Source organism: Salmo salar, chromosome 17 (assembly GCF_965601325.2).
Source record: "Salmo salar chromosome 17, fSalSal1, whole genome shotgun sequence".
Classification (NCBI taxonomy): Eukaryota; Metazoa; Chordata; class Actinopteri; order Salmoniformes; family Salmonidae; genus Salmo; species Salmo salar.
The window spans coordinates 9,706,194-9,723,450 of NC_138307.1; the positions used below are offsets into that span (position 1 = coordinate 9,706,194).

At 42.7% G+C, this 17,257-nt stretch overlaps 1 protein-coding gene across 1 annotated transcript; it reads left to right on the forward strand.

The window, feature by feature from the left end:
• Nucleotides 1–2,929: 2,929 nt before the first annotated feature.
• On the forward strand, nucleotides 2,930–12,598 carry LOC106575254 (uncharacterized). The gene is made up of 2 exons (XM_045698872.2): nucleotides 2,930–3,397; nucleotides 7,458–12,598. The coding sequence occupies exons 1-2, from the start codon at nucleotides 3,097–3,099 to the stop codon at nucleotides 8,303–8,305; spliced, it is 1,149 nt and encodes a 382-aa protein (XP_045554828.1). The 5' UTR covers nucleotides 2,930–3,096; the 3' UTR covers nucleotides 8,306–12,598.
• Nucleotides 12,599–17,257: the final 4,659 nt, after the last annotated feature.

The following is a 17,257-nucleotide window of genomic DNA, read 5'->3' on the forward strand; positions in this document are numbered from 1 at the left end:
GTCATTATAGCGTCTGTGACAGCATGGGCAGTGCCATTGAGGCTATAACCCATAGGAATACCCACCCATTTGACTACTTTAAAATGGCGGAAGCCCTCAATGGCGCTGCCTATGCTTAAATGGCCTTTTGGCCGCATCTGAGAATAGTATGGAAGTATACACTGACTCGGTGACTGGGTTAATCAGCAAGTGCATAGAAGATGCTGTTCCCACTGTGACGATTAGAACTTATCCAAACCAAAAACTGTGGCTAGATGGCAGCATTTGAGCAAAACTGAAAGCGAGAACCACTGCATTTAACCATGGCAAGGTGACTGGGAACATGGACATATACTGTACAAACAGACTAGCCCTGACTTCCGTAAGGCAATCAAAGAGGCAAAGGGACAAAGTGGATACTGCCCCAACAGATCCACGGATGACGTTATTACACTGCCCTATCCCACCTGGACAAGAGAAATACCTATGTAAGAATACCTACAGTACCAGTCAAAAGTTTGAACACACCTACTCATTCAAGGGTTTTTCTATATTTTTACTATTTTCTACATTGTAGAATAATAGTGAAGACATCAAAAATATGAAATAACATATGGAATCATGTAGTAACCAAAAAAGTGTTAAACAAATAAATCTATTTTATATTTGAGATTCTTCAAAGTAGCCACCCTTTGCCTTGATGACAGCTTTGCGCACTCTTGGCATTCTCTCAACCAGCTTCACCTGGAATGCTTGTCCAACAGTCCGAAGGAGTTCCCACATGCTGAGCACTTGTTGGCTGCGTTTCCTTCACTCTGCAATCCAACTCATCCCAAACCTTCTCAATTGGGTTGAGGTAGGGTGAGTAAATCAGATGCACCATTGAACGTATCCTGTATCCTGTCAGCCTTTCTCACCACCTGGTATGGCAATTGCACAGTCTGCAACTGCATGGCTCTCCAGAGGGTGGTGCAGTCAAAGGCACACTGCCTTCCCTCCAGGACATCGACAGCACCCGGTGTCACAGGAAGGCCAAGAAGATCATCAAGGACCTCAGCCACCCGAGCCACAGCCTGTTCACCCCGCTACCATCTAGAAGGAGGAGACAGTTCAGCTTTAATCTCCAGTCCATCAGACTGTAAAAGTCAACACTAGCCAGCCTCCGCTCAGTACCCTGCCCTGAACCTTAGTCACTGTTACTAGCCGGATACCACCCAGTACTCTATCCTACACCTTAGAGACTGCTTCACCCTATGTACATAGAGTCATTGAACACTGGTCACTTTAATTTTGTTTACATACTGTTTTACTGTATTCTAGTCAAACCAGCAACAGTTGCATCAAATACAGTCCTTTTACCACCACAACTCTGATATATATCAGAGTTTTGGTGGTAAAAGGACTGTATTTGATGCAACTGTTGCTGGTTTGAGTTGGGGCTATCATGTTGGTTGCCATTAAAACAGAGAGGAGGATTGCAGTTGAATGGTCTGGTGCCGTTTTATTATTGCAGTTTGAATCATGAAAGGATATTGCAGGATGAATGATGAATGGATATTAGGATGAATGATGAATGGATGTTAGGATGAATGAATTTTAGGATGGTTAACTGGGAAAACAAGGAAAGAAAACATACCCCTTACTACAAAGTCCCACGGGAATCTTACAGGAATTTGGGCCACTATGAAGGAATTGCGCTGGTACCTGCAGGACTAATGCAATCCTGCAGGGCAAAAGTTGATAATTGTCAGAAGTTTTGTATACGCTTCTGCAGGACTTCTGCATTTTGTTTTGCACCAGATCTTGAGACTAATACAACCTCATAGTTTGTCTGAGGTTAAGATTACTCCAGTGCTAATTCCTGTCTGAGTTGCCCCCCCCCCCTTGGGTTGTGCCGTGGCGGAGATCTTTGTGGGCTATACTCGGCCTTTTCTTAGTGGTTGAAGACATCCCTCTAGTGGTGTGGGGGCTGTGCTTTGGCAAAGTGGGTGGGGTTATATCCTGCCTGTTTGGCCCTGTCCGGGGGTATCATCGGATGGGGCCACAGTGTCTTCTGATCCCTCCTGTCTCAGCCTCCAGTATTTATGCTTGTAGTTTATGTGTCGGGGGGCTAGGGTCAGTCTGTTACATCTGGAGTATTTCTCTTGTCTTATCCGGTGTCCTGTGTGAATTTAAATATGCTCTCTCTAATTCTCTCTTTCTCTCTTTCTTTCTTTCTTTCTTTCTTTCTTTCTTTCTTTCTTCTCTCGGAGGACCTGAGCCCTAGGACCATGCCTCAGGACTACCTGGCATGATGACTCCTTGCTGTTCCCAGTCCACCTGGCCGTGCTGCTGCTCCAGTTTCAACTGTTCTGCCTGCGGCTATGGAACCCTGACCTGTTCCCCGGACGTACTTGTTGCACCCTCGACAACTACCATGATTATTATTATTTGACCATGCTGGTCATTTATGAACATTTTAACATCTTGACCATGTTCTGTTATAATATCCACCCGGCACAGCCAGAAGAGGACTGGCCACCCCTCATAGCCTGGTTCCTCTCTAGGTTTCTTCCTAGGTTTTTGGCCTTTCTAGGGAGTTTTTCCTAGGGAGTTTTTCCTAGCCACCGTGCTTCTTTCACATGCATTGCTTGCTGTTTGGGGTTTTAGGCTGGGTTTCTGTACAGCACTTTGAGATATCAGCTGATGTACGAAGGGCTATATAACTAAATTTGATTTGATTTGATTTATTCAAGTTGATAACATGATAACCAATAACCATAATACAAGCCATGATTTACTCAATATTAAACAGCGATTCTGTCAGCTATAGGAATAATTCCTACCGTAAGAGAATTCTACAAATATAATGTTAAGTACTCAAATATTTATCTGAGTAATGGGCCTCCTAGTCTCCACGCGGTAGGTGGCGCTTTCTGTCTATCTTAACTAACCGGATGCGCTCGCAAGGAAGGTCACAGTTATCGAAGATGGTGGGGTGTTGACAATAAGACAGATATTCTTACCAATATTAGTATTTATTGAACAAGCTGGGTAAAACATTTTTTTAAAGGTTTTTAATCATCATAATAGTTCTACAGTAATTGTGACCGGTAAAAAAAAAAACAAGGGTTTAAAATGTCTGAGACGAGTGTTTTACGTCAACGGATAAGCTCTGTCATGGACATTCTAACCTCCGCTGCCGTGACAGAGATTTGCAAATTAGTAGAGGATTGCTGTGGAGCGTTAAGTGTAGAAGTCTCTCAAAGCAAAGAGCAAATCAAAATGCTAGAGAAGCAACTCAGCCTGACCGAGTCGAGGTACAGGTCGGTGAGTTGCAAAGAAGGGCAGACGCCCGGCTCACCAATAAACAACAGTCCTTCCGGCAATTCCCCCGCGGCCAATGCGGATGATGCGGACGACACTCACGATGACAAAGGTGGGCTATCGATTTGAAACTGGCTGTTGTCAGCCTTTGAGCTAATCATAAACGAAGTAATGGTCAAGTTGATTTCCCTCTATCTCCCCGGAAGCGCTGTACTCCAAATAGAGAGCAATAGTAATGGCAGTGGTGTAAAATACTTTAAAGTACTACTTAAGTAGTTTTGTATGGGTATCTGTACTTTACTATTTATATTTTTGACAACTTTTACTTCACTACATTTCTAATGAAAAGAATGTACTTTTTACTTTTACTCCATACATTGACACTCAAAAGTACTAGTTTCATTTTGAATGACAGGAAGATGGTGAAATTAACGCACTTATCAAGAGAACATCCCTGGTCATGCCTTCTGCCTCTGATCTGGCGGACTCACTAAACACATGCTTCTTTTGTAAATAATGTCTGAGTGTTGGAGTGTGCTCCAGGCTATCTGTAAAAAAGAACAAGAAAATTGTGCCGTTTGGTTTGCTTAATATAAGGAATTTTAATGATGATGAATATGAAGTATAGAAATGCCCCTTTTAGAGATTTTTATACCTTTTTTTGTTTTGAGATAATCTTCATCAGCTAACGTAACTTTTTGTGAATTTGAAGCATTAATTTAATAAAAACAAGCACAAAGAATTCATAAAGGTAATGTTAACTGACTGATATTATCTCCTAGAACAAAATGTATAAGATCTCCTATGAAAAAATTTATTTGTTCCAAGACCAATGCAGTGTGATCATTGTAAAGATTTTGGACATGTTTCAAGTGTTTGCAGAAAGGAGAAGCCGAGATGTTCAAGTTGTGGAAAAGATCATATCATGTGTTTTAAAAGTGATGGAAAATGTAACATGTTGCAATTGTGGTGTGAACCATGAATGCCCATGCCCAACAAGGGTGAAAAAGTATGAGGTGGCCAAAGTCAGGGCTATCCAGAGCATTTCATATGCAGCGACTGTTTAAAGGGTTGAGGGTTCGAATGGTGCTCCTGAAGAATCCATGGTGTTGGATAGGCCTTCACTGAAGGCTGCAGGGGTTGCTGATATGTTAAAGGTTAACAATGTGGCCTTTATAGCTATGGGGATTAATGGCACCGCCAAGGTGGAGAGGAAGTCCAGGAAAATAGATGTCATTGTGGACGGGGCAGAACGGTTCCTGGGAGTGAAAGACTTCTCGGCGAAGGAGTTGCATGGAGTATTGTCGCAAGCCAAACCACCCTCTCAGGTCATAGAGCCTGAGAAGGGAGATATGGAGATTTGAAGGAAGAAGTGGGAGATTTGGGGTTTTGTCAATGTGGTGTTTTATTGTGGGTGGATTAAGTACATTTTCCCTATCACGTATGGGTTTTATTTATACCTTGTTTTTTTTCAGCCCCGTCTAGTTGGTGCCAGTAATACACCTTTTGGGGTTGTAGTCTGCCATAAAACCCACAGAAGAAGATCTCCTAAGCCTGTGTTAACCTCTATTTCTGGCATTTATCCCAAAACCCTTTTCTTTCTCCATGAATTTCTCTTATAGGAATGGCTGAACGAACCAGACTTAACTCATTTCCGTCTTATAGGCCTACAAGCTGGCGAGCTCTATTATCCCATTATCCACACTGACAAATTGAGAAGTTTGGCAAGCTGACAAAAGAAATAGAATTTCATTCTCGATTTGTCAGTGGGGATAATGGGATTGAGGTGTGTTTTCCAAGCCATATCTCGCGCCGGTTCCATGCTGTCCTGATCGTGGCATAGCACCTTTCTGACGAGAGATAAGTCGTCCTAATGAACGTCTAGTTGGACTCTTATGGCTAGCAAGCTCCCACTGGGCCACTAGCGCTACAATTGTGAGGTGAGCAACATTAACAATAGGGAAATTGGATGTTCGCCTTCCAGTTTAAAAGTCCTGTATTGAAACTAATGCAAACACATGATGAGAAAGGGGAATACCTAGTCAGTTGTACAACTGAATGCATTCAACTGAAATGTGTCTTTCCGCATTTAACCCAACCCATGGAATACTAATGCTAAACAATGTTGGAATGTCGTTCCATAAGTTCAACTAAATACGATAATGAATGTATTTGACAATAAACAGAACACATCTTTTAATCTCACTCTGGATGTATTTGACTGCATAATGCTGTCTCCAGCAAACAGTTGCAGACCCACTGCTGGCAGCCGTTTGTGGCCTGTGTGTACTACAGCCCTTCCAGTGCAGACCGCTGTTAATCAGCAGCAACCTACCTCCCACTAGCCTGAGTACTCATCCACATTGTTCCGGCAAAACCCCACGCCCACTAACATTTCATTGCCATGATGAGTCTGGATCATAAAGAATGATTGAGGCATCTAGTGGCCAAAAGGCCCTATTAGCATGGGCAAAACCTTTTGAGGGCTTCCATCATTTTAATGTAGTCAACTGAGTGGGATTTCCAACTTCATTGGCTGATCGCTCCTGGTGACCCTGTTGGAGTTATGTCAAACTGGGTCATCAGGAGGGATCAGCCAATCGTGAAGAAAATTGACTACTTCAAAATGGAGATTGCCTCAATGGCGCTGCCCTGCTGTCACAAAGGCTATAATGACACAGATACAAGTATGAGTCCTCTATCTATCTCTATTGTCTAGATTTTCTTTCCTCCCTGACCTCTTCTAGAATGCAAACACATTCTGACCGTTCTGATTGGTCCCAGAAACCCGATAGCTTAGGCCAGATACGGCCGACATGAATCACGTCACGTCTTTGATACTCCGATTGGTTAGAGACAATCCGATCGTTGATGAATTTGTTTTGTACAACACCCCTCATTTTAACATGAACCCAAAAGACTTCCAGGATGTCCGTTTCAGACTGAATGTATGGCGCTGTCGATTTAGAGCAGTGGAATTAAATTCAGGATGAGTCGTCAGGCAAACCTCCCTCCTGATATTTTACAGGAAATGTCTGTGGTTTGATCGAGGGGGTTGGGCTTTGTCCACTCTACCATTCTAACTCTACAATCAATACCGCAGGTTTCATATAACGAGAGAAATTAAGAATTAATTTGCATCACAAATCCAATCAATATTCATCATTTTACATGTAGTAGAATAAACGATCCGCTCCTCGTTCTAGCATCTCTTCACATTTATGGATCCAGAACTTAATGGAAGAGCTGACCAATTATGCAAAACTTTAGTTCTGGGTAACAGAGATTACTGAATACAGTCGCTCGCTGTTACTACCCTTGCATTTTTTAAATGGACCATTAGTGGTGTTTAGACCAGTATTGAGATCTGCGCCTTCCATTATAATCAGTAGAGTCAGATTGTGGCTGCTGGTAAAATGATTGCCCTTTATACACACTTCAAGAACTGTTTGGGTCAATCGACAACAATACAGATGAGAGCGAAATCCTGAACTATCTTAAAAAAAGAAAAAAAGATTGTGCCATCCTATCCTAGACCCCGTTATGTCAGATGGTGCATAAGCACCTGTCTAATCAGTGTGTAAATGTTCTTAGCAGCGCTAGTATTTGCACAACAGCGTTGATGGGAATTAGCTTGCAAAAAAGCTGAATATTGAAATAAAATAATATTTCTACTTTGTCCACTGTCTGTAAGTTTGGTCCATATGCAGGGGGGAATAAAAAAATAAAACATCGAATGGAATGTATAAATAAACAGAATTTCCAAACATGGGTCTGTTCCTCTCTGCTTACCTCATGTCAAAATAAAAGTCCCCCACAACTTCTTGAATTTTTTCTTTGTTGTGCAGGTATGGCGCACGTGCAGGACTTTTATTTTGACATGAGGTAAGCGAAGAGGAAGTGGGTCTACAACAGACCCATGTTTGGAAAGTCTGTTTAATTTATGTTCTATTGGGGGGGGGGGGGGTTCTCCAAAATCCCCCCCCTGCATAAGCTCCACGCCTACAGAAAATCTTCAGAGTAAGTTTACATTTAATTTAACTTCTGTCCTCTGGCAGACTTCTGTTTTTTTTCAAACTAATTCCTAGCATTGCTAGTGTGTAAATACTAGCGTTGCTAAAACCAGCTAATCAGCATTTCAGTTCTAACTCATCCGTTCTCCTTCCCTTCAGATTTTCAGCAGTTCATTGTCTCTGAAGTGGAGTTTCACCCTGAGCAGCAGCATTGTAAGCAGGAGTTGAGCCCCAGTCTGGGGCAAGATGAGTGGAACCCCATACACATTAAAGAGGAACAGGAGGAATTCAGGATCATCCAGGAGGAGGAAGACTCTGTTTTCACTCCTGCCTGGGTGAAAAGTGACTATGATCAGTACCCAACTCAGTCCTCACAAACCCAAAGTGAAGAATACAAAAACAGAATGGCCTCAACTGAACAGATCAAAACAGAACCTAAGGAAGATAATTCCTCAGAGCCAACCAGTGACTGTCAGTCCCAGTGCAAATTGAAGAAGACATGGACAGAAATAGGACAAAGCTCAAAGGGTAGAAAAACCATGGCTCTAAGGTCACCAGTGCAAAGGAGTCACACAGAAGAGAAACCATTTTGCTGTAGTGATTGTGGTGAACGTTTCACTCAGATGGGAAAACTGGATGCTCATAGGAAGGCCCACAAAGGAAAGAAACCGCATCGCTGTGATGAATGTGGCAAATGTTTTACTCAAGTTGGGTATCTGAACTATCACAGAAAAACTCACACAGGGGAGAAACCTCATCGCTGTCATGATTGTGGCAAATGTTTCTATCGAGTTGGTGATCTGACACTTCATATGAGGATTCACACAGGGGAAAAACCACTTTGCTGCCAGGTCTGTGGCAAATGTTTTGCTCGTCCTAGTAATCTGAGGTCTCACATTAGGATTCACACAGAGAAATGTTATTGCTGTCATTATTGTGGCAAATATTTTCGTCGTAAAGATAGTCTGACCACGCATATGAGGATTCACACAAGGGAAATCATATAATTGTTGCTATAGTAGCAGATCTTTCAGCACTGGTGGTAGTCACATGAGTTCATATGAGGATAAATCCCATGAACTATAAACTATATCGCTGTCAGGATTGTTGTAAATGTTTCAATAATTGTTCGAATATGAGGAGACCAAGGGGAGGAACCACATGCTACCATGACTGGCAAATATTTCATAACTGCCTTTCTTTAACATTAGCTAGGTTTCCATCCAATTGGCAATAGATATTAATGTGACTATTCTCAAATCTGCATAAAGAAAATATGCGCGTGTTTCCACCAAGCAGACTTGTTGTTGATTAAAAATCAGTGTGTGATGACGTGGTGCACACAATGTACATTTTGGCCTAAGTTTTCATGTACCGAATAAAAATCTAACTCTGCGAATAGTTTTGTCACAAACTGTTGCGTTAAATAGCAAATGTGCCTACTCTGGTCTTGGCTCGTGCACTCTAACCAACAGGTCGCAGAGACAGGGTAGGCCGTGCGGGTAGGCTAGCCTACATGATGATATTTATTATAGATAAGAGTGAGAATATTTGAATTTATCGATCTTCATGCCAATAAGACCCTCAATATTTTTGAGAAAGGAGCATCAAGCTCATACCATGCACTTTCACCACCCTGTGAAGTTCATCATAACATGACATGTTCTACTCTAATTTAGCCACTGTCTCCTGTGTTCCTGACCCTGAGTTGGCTTTAGAAAATTTCTCCTCCATATTTCTTCCTCTGGCAGATATACACACACCCCTTTTAAACAATTCAGAGTCAAAGATCTAACCCTTGGCTTTCATCTGAGTTATCTGAGCTCATTCAGATGAGAAATCAGGCCTGGGCCAATTCAAGGAAACGGACTCTGTAGTGGACTGACAATCTTTCAGACAATTGAGAAACAGATGTCCTATCTCGATTTAAGAAAGCGATTTAAGAAAAGCTTAATCAAGCTATCTCTGACTGCTGGGGATCCTTCTAAGTTTTGGAAAACAGTCAATGCACTGAAGAGAAGAAATTCCTCTTCCCTGCCAAAGCAAGTTCTGTCTGCCTCTGGCATCATAACTGAGAAGAATTGGATAAGTGATGCTTTTAATCATCTTTTTATCTCAGCAGGCTTTTTACTTGAGGTAAACTGGTTTAATTGACCCTGGTCATTCAATCGACTGCTCTTCCCTCTGCCAGCCTCCAGCAGACACAACGGTTAACCCGTCAACTTATAGTGAATCTTTGTTTATTTCAACAATTTACTATCTGTGATGTGCTAGATGGCTTGCTTAAGATTGATGTAAACATGATGATAACACCACCCCAACGGGTGTTGCCGGCAGCCTCAATATGGTGCTCCAATTCTTCTCACTTTGCTTGGTGAGGTAGATTGCTGCAATAACTTGATGACCCTAAACATACCTAACCATTTCCTTGGCTCTCTTGTTGAGTGTATCCATTGATTTCAGTGCCATGATGTCCTTGTGGAGCAGATTCAATGCATGAGCAGCACAGCCAATGGGCGTGATGTGAGGGTAGGACTCCTCCACTTTAAACCAAGCACCCTTCATGTTCACAGCATTGTCTGGCACCAGTGCAAATACCTTCTGTGGTCCAAGGTTATTGATGACTGCCTTCAGCTCATCTGCAATGTAGAGACTGGTGTGTCGTGTCCCTTGTGTCTGTGCTCTTGTAGAATACTGGTTGAGGGGTGGAGATGATGTAGTTAATTATTCCTTGCACACGAGCATGTGACCACCCATTAGAGACGATTGCAATACAGTCTGCTTTCTCTATGATGGGCTTGACCTTCACTTGAACTCTGCATCTAGCAAATGAGTAGATAAAGCATGTCTGGGTAGAGAGGTATATGCTGGGAGATTAACATTCAGAAATCTCTTCCAATACACATTGCTTATGAGCATCAGAGGTGAACCTGTTGCATACACCGCTCGAGCAAGACATTCATCAGCATTTCTGACTACGTTCCTCCATTGAGTAAAAAAACCGTCTGATTCTAGGAGGACCATGAGCTGTTGCTATCGATAAGGTATCTGATTCATCATTTTCACCTCGAATAGAAGTAAAGGGACTTTTGTCAGAGGTTGCTTGTTGGGAACGCTGAGGGAACTTTATGCACTTGGCCCTATGATTCTGCATCTTTGTTGTATTCTTCACATATGATTTGGCACAGTATTTGTAAATGTACACAGCTTTTCCTTCTACATTAGCTGCAGTGAAATGTCTCCACACATCAGATAGTGCCCGTGGCATTTTCCTGTAAAGATTAGAAAAAAAGAAGTATAAAAATACAATTCCATGTACAGATAAATAGTTAAGCAGTTAGATTAAACAACTCCTTTGTAAGATAAATGTTTTAAAATGAAACATGTATGGAAACGGGTGAATTAACACTCCTCGGTTAGCAGGCTCAAGCAAGCTAAAAACCACATGGTAGCAAAAACTAACTAGCAGAAATTGTTAACAAGTCAGAAATGACTTAAACACACTTTGCTGTAGGCTACTATACCCCACTACTGTAGGCTACTATACCCCACCCAGTATTGTAATCAAAACTTACCAGAAAGCATGTAGTCCTTAGTTCAGACAGTGTAGTAGTGTGGGCTCAATAGCATCTCATTAGTGTGCAAGATCTTGAGAATCAGCTGCACATGTGATGGAAGAATGCACTGTGCATGCAGAGGGTTGCACTTCCATTGAATTGGGGGATAGTTTAACCAAAATATGCCACAAGACCTAGAATTGCCTTATGTGTATCCCACAAAAAAGGTTCACTGTAAAAAGCAAACTTTTTTTTTAATGAATTTAAGCAAAATTCCCCAAATTCCAGGGCTTAACTTCCCATTCCGGAAATTTGCCGGAAAGTTTCCGACCCTTTGCAATCCTAAATAATTATTGGCCTATTTCTAAACTTTCTTGCCTAGCTAAAATATTAGAACCCTTGATTAATTCTCAGCTAAGAACTTTCTTATCTTTGAAGTGTATTCTAAATGTACATCAGTTGGGTTTTAGACCAGGTCGTAGCACTATCTCTGCTGCATCTCTAGTTATAAATTGTGGTTAGTTGTATAGATAAAAGGCAACATTGTGCTTCCCTCTTCATTGACCTGCCAAAGGCTTTCAATACTGTTAATCACTCACTGCTAATTCAGAGGCTTTCCTCAATTGGCCAAGACCAGGCTGCATGTAACTGGTTTAAAAATTACTTGACAGATTTAACTCGATGTATATCTACTGATGGTGTTAAATCAGGTTAAATAGGAAAGGTGTCCTTCTGGATCAATTCTGGGTCCTGTACTTTTTACTATTTGCATTAACAATATCAACTTGTCTGTAAAAAAATTGTAACCTGCACTTGTATGCCAATGATACTGTTGTGTATGCTATTGTCCCCACGGTTGACCAGGCTCTATCTGAACTACAGTCTGCCTTCATTGTATTACAGAAGAACTTTACTGACCTGAAATTAGTACTGAAAACTAAGTAATATGTTGTTCTCTAGAGCGCATAAAAATAAGTCTGATTCAAGCATATGTACTTCGGATGGTGTCCAGCTTGATCGTGTCCCTGCTTACAAATATCTGGGCATCTGGATGGATGAAAAGCTGTCTTTTTAAAAAGCATATTGATGAGCTAAGATGCTGAGAATAAAAATGTGCTTCTTCTATAGAAATAGGTCCTGCCTCTCGCTAAATAGTAGAAAGCAGATTATTCAGTCGACATTCCTATTGGTCCTAGACTTTAGTGACATCTATATGAATGCAGCTGCCACTTCATTAAAGCTGTTCGATGCAGTTTATCATAGCGCACTGCGCTTTTTTACAAGTGACAATTTTAGTGCTCATCACTGCATTCTCTACCAGGAAGTTGGTTGGCTTTCTGATGTCACGTAGGTTGATACATTGCTATGTTTTCATTTCTAAAGCTCTTTTACAAAAGGTCCCACTGTACCTACCTAACATAATTACTAGAATTTAGACATACAAGTTACCACACCCGGTCTCATGACTGGCTAAATGCATATTCCTTTGGTCTCTCATAGTTTTCTTGCACCTTATTTGTGGAACGATCATGAAAATGTTTTAAATTTGATGTTCTGGTGCCTCTAGGGCAATTCAGAAGGCTGATTGAGGAACTTATTACTGATAAATGTTTTTCTTTCTGCATGCATTTATATATATATTTTTTTCATTTTCTATCATTTATGTAATTCAGGGCTCATCTGTAAAAGAGACCTTTGTCTCAGTATGACCCCCTGATCAAATAAAGGTTATTTAAAAACATATTTAATCTGTAGCCTAATAAACTGCATGGTTTCCTGAGTCGTAGTGGGAGGAGCACACACCATATCATCGCGTGACTCCCAAGTTTACTTCCATATGATGGTTATTATATCAATATTTGCACATAAAGCCGTATCCACTGCCATTTCTCACATAATTAATGTAGGCATTTATAAAATTGTACAGAAACTTCCAGTTTCCATCACAGCTGTTGTGATTACATTTTTTTAATATATATGGTATGATCCAAAACACTGCCGGTGGAGAAGAGGTATTCGGAGTGGACTTCTAGTCTGACTCAGGAGGCGCTTCAGAGCAGATTGAATACGCTTCAGAGCAGATTGAATTACTCGCTAATGTTCAGTCAATGGATAATAAAGTAGACAAGCTCAGGGCGAGAATCTCCTTCCAGAGAGACATCAGGGATTGTAACATACTCTGTTACACTGAAACATGGCTCTCTCTCGAGATATACTGTCTTTGTCCATACAGCCAGCTGGGTTCTCAGTATATCGCACAGACAGGAATAAAGAACTCTACGGGAAGAAGAAAGGCGGGGGTGTATGTTTCATGATTAACCACTCATGGTGTGATTGTGATAACATACATAAACTCCAGACCTTTTGTTCACTCAACCTTGAATACCTCACAATCAAATGCCGACCGTATTACCTCCCAAGATAATTATCTTCGGTTATAGTCACAGCTGTTTATATTCCCCCTCAAGCTGATACCACGACGGCCTATGAAGAACTTCACTGGACTTTAAGCAAACTGGAAATCACATCCTTATTGTAGCTGGGGATTTTAAGAAAGAACATTTTAGGAAAACACTACCGAAGTTCTATCAACACATTGACTGTACTCGCGCTGCTAAAACACTCGAACACTGCTACTCCAACTTCTGGGATGCCTATAAGGCCCTCCCTTTGGAAAATCTGATCACGACTCCATTTTGCGCCTGCCTCCCTACAGGCAGAAACTCAAACATGAAGTACCCGTGCTAAGGTCTATTCAACACTGGTCTGACCAATTGGAATCCACGCTCCAAGATTGTTTTGATCACACAGACTGGGATATGTTCCGGGTAGACTAAGAATAACATTGACAAATACACGGATATGGTGACTGACTTTATCAGGAAGTGTATAGGAGATGTTGTACCCACTGTGACTATTAAAACCTACCCTAACCAGAAACCGTAGATTGATGGCAGCATTCGCGCAAAACTGAAAGCGCGAACCACCGCATTTAACCATGGCAAGGTGACTGGGAATATGGCCGAATACAAACAGTGTAGTTATTCCCTCCGTAAGGCAATCAAACCGGCAAAACGTCAGTATAGAGACAAAGTGGAGTCACAATTCAACGGCTCAGACACGAGACCTTTGTGGCAGGGTCTACAGACAATCACAGACTCACTGACACAGAGATCTTGCTTCCGGACAAGCTAAATATCTTTTTCACCTGCTTTGAAGATAACACAGGACCACCGATGCGACCCACTACCAAGGCTCTCCTCCGTGGCCGACGTGAGTAAGACAAGTGTGTTAACCTTCGCAAGGCTGCCGGCCCAGACGGCATCCCTAGCCGCATCCTCAGAGCATGTGCAGACCAGCTGGCTGGAGTGTTTACGGACATATTCAATCTCTCCCTAACACAGTCTACTGTCCACACTTGCTTCAAGATGTCCACCATTGTTCCTTCCCCCAAGAAAGCAAAGATAACTAAATGACTATCACTCACTGTCATTATGAAGTGCTTTGAGAGGATAGTTAAGGATCATATCACCTCTACCTTACCTTACACCCTAGACCCACTTCGATTTGTTTACCGCCCCAATAGATCCACAGACGATTCAATCGCCGTCGCACTGCACACTGCCCTATCCCATCTGAACAAGAGGAATACCTATGTAAGAATGCTGTTCATTCAATTATCCGCCGCCGTTGTTGCAACCCCTATTACTAGTCTGTTCAACCTCTCTTTCGTATCGTCTGAGATTCCTAAAGATTGGAAAGCTGCCGCGGTCATCCCCCTCTTCAAAGGGGGAGACACTCTAGACCCAAACTGTTACAGACCTATATCCATCCTGCTCTGCCTTTTCTAAAGTCTTCAAAAGCCAAGTTAACAAACAGATCACTGACCATTTCGAATCCCACCGTACCTTCTCCGCTGTGCAATCCGGTTTCCGAGCTGGTCACGGGTGCACCTCAGCCATGCTCAAGGTACTAAACGATATCATTACCAGCATCGATAAAAAACAGTACTGTGCAGCCGTCTTCATCGACCTGGCCAAGGCTTTCGACTCTGTCATTCACCGTATTCTTATCGGCAGACTAAACAGCCTTGGTTTCTCAAATGACTGCCTCTCCTGGTTCTCCAACACCATCTCAGACAGAGTTCAGTGTGTCAAATCGGAGGGCCTGTTGTCCGGACCCCTGGCAGTATCTATGGGGGTACCACAGGGTTCAATTCTCGAGCCGACTCCTCTTTTCTCTGTATATATCAATGATGTCGCTCTTTCTGCGGGCCCTTCTTTGGACACTGTGTTAACAAACCTCCAAACGAGCTTCAATGCCATACAACACTCCTTCCGTGGCCTCCAACTGCTCTTAAACGCTAGTAAAACTAAATGAATGCTTATCAAAAAAATCGCTGCCCGCCTGACTAGCATCACTACTCTGGACGGTTCTGACTTAGAATATGTGGACAACTACAAATATCTAGGTGTCTGGCTAGACTGTAAACTCTCCTTCCAGACTCATATTAAGCATCTCCAATCCAAAATTAAATCTAGAATCGGCTTCCTATTTCGCAACAAAGCCTCCTTCACTCACGCTGCCAAACATACCCTCGTAAAACTGACTATCCTACCGATCCTCGACTTCGGCAATGTCATTTACGAAATAGTCATCAACACTCTACTCAGCAAATTGGATGCAGTCTATAACAGTGCCATCCGTTTTGTCACCAAAGCCCCATATACCACCCACCGCTGCGACCTGTATGCTCTCGTCGGCTGGCCCTCGCTACATATTCATCGCCAGACCCACTGGCTCGAAGTCGTCTATAAGTCTTTGCTAGGTAAAGCTCCGCCTTATCTCAGCTCACTGGTCACCATAACAACACCCACCCGTAGCACGCGCTTCAGCAGGTAGATCTCACTGGTCATCCCCAAAGCCAACACCCACTTTGGCCGCCTTTCCTTTCAGTTCTCTGCTCAGTTCTCTACCAATGACTGTAACGAATTGCAAAAATCGCTGAAGTTGGAGACTTATATTGTTTTTATTAACTTTTTTGCTCTTTTGCACACCAGTATTTCTACTTGCACATCATCATCTGCACATCTATCACTTCAGGGTTAATTTGCGAAATTGTAATTACCTCGCTACTATGGCCTATTTATTGCCTTACCTCCTTACTCCATTTGCACACACTGTATATAGATGTTTATATTGTGTTATTGACTGTACTTTTTTTATCCTATGTGTAACTCTGTTGTTTTTGTCGCACTGCTTTGCTTTATCTTGGCCAGGTCGCAGTTGTAAATGAGAACTTGTTCTCAACTGGCCTACCTGGTTAAATAAAGGTGAGGAAAAAAAATAATAATAATAATAATAAATGTAAAACAATTGACTATAGCTCAGCATTCAACACCATAGTACCCTCCAAGCTCATCCTTAAGCTCGGGGCCCTGAGTCTGAACCCTGCCCTGTGCAACTGGGTCCTGGACTTCCTGACGGACCACCCCCAGCTAGGAAACAACACCTCCACTTCGCTGATCCTCAACACAGGGGCCCCACAAGGGTGCGTGCTCAGCCCCCTCATGTTCTCCCTGTTCACCCATGACTGCGTGGCCACACACACCTCCAAGTCGATCATCAAGCTTGCAGACGACACAACCGTAGTAGGCTTGATTACCATCAATGACGAGACAGCCTACAGAGAGGAGGTGATGGCCCTGGGAGAGTGGTGCCAGGAAAATAACCTCTCACTCAATGTTGACAAAACAAATGAGATGATCGTGGACTTCAGAAAACAGCAGAGGGAGCACGCCCCTATCCACAGCGATGGGACCACAGTGGAGCAGGTGGAAAGCTTCAAGTTCCTCAGCGTACACATCACTGACGATCTGAAATGGTCCACCCACACAGACAGTGTGGTGAAGAAGGCGCAACAGTGCCTCTTCTCAACCTCAGGAGGCTGAAGAAATTTGGCTTGGCATCTGAAACCCTCACAAACTTTTACAGATGCACAATTGAAAGCATCCTGTCGGGTTGTATCACCGCCTGTTACGGCAACTGCACCGCCCTCAACCGCAGGACTCTCCAGAGGGTAGTGCGATCTGCCCAACGCATTACTGGGGGCAAACTACCTGCCCTACAGCACCCAATGTCACAGGAAGGCCAAAAAGATCAAGGACGATAACCACCCGAGCCACTGCCTGTTCACCCCGCTATCATCTAAAAGGCATGGTCAGTACAGGTGCTTCAAAGCTGGGACCGAGAGGAGCTGTTTTTCAGTCTATCTCAAGGCCATTAAACTGTTAAATCACTATGCGGCTTCCACCCGGTTACAAATCACTATGCGGCTTCCATCACTATGCGACTTCCACCCGGTTACATAACCCTACTCCTTTAGAGGCTGCTTCCCCATAT

Bases quoted from the DNA above. Each gene is read 5' to 3' on its own strand.
- LOC106575254 (XM_045698872.2), top strand. From the start codon at position 3,097: ATGTCTGAGACGAGTGTTTTACGTCAACGGATAAGCTCTGTCATGGAC. The intron at 3,398-7,457 runs GTGGGCTATCGA...CCTTCCCTTCAG, and splicing joins CGACACTCACGATGACAAAG to ATTTTCAGCAGTTCATTGTC.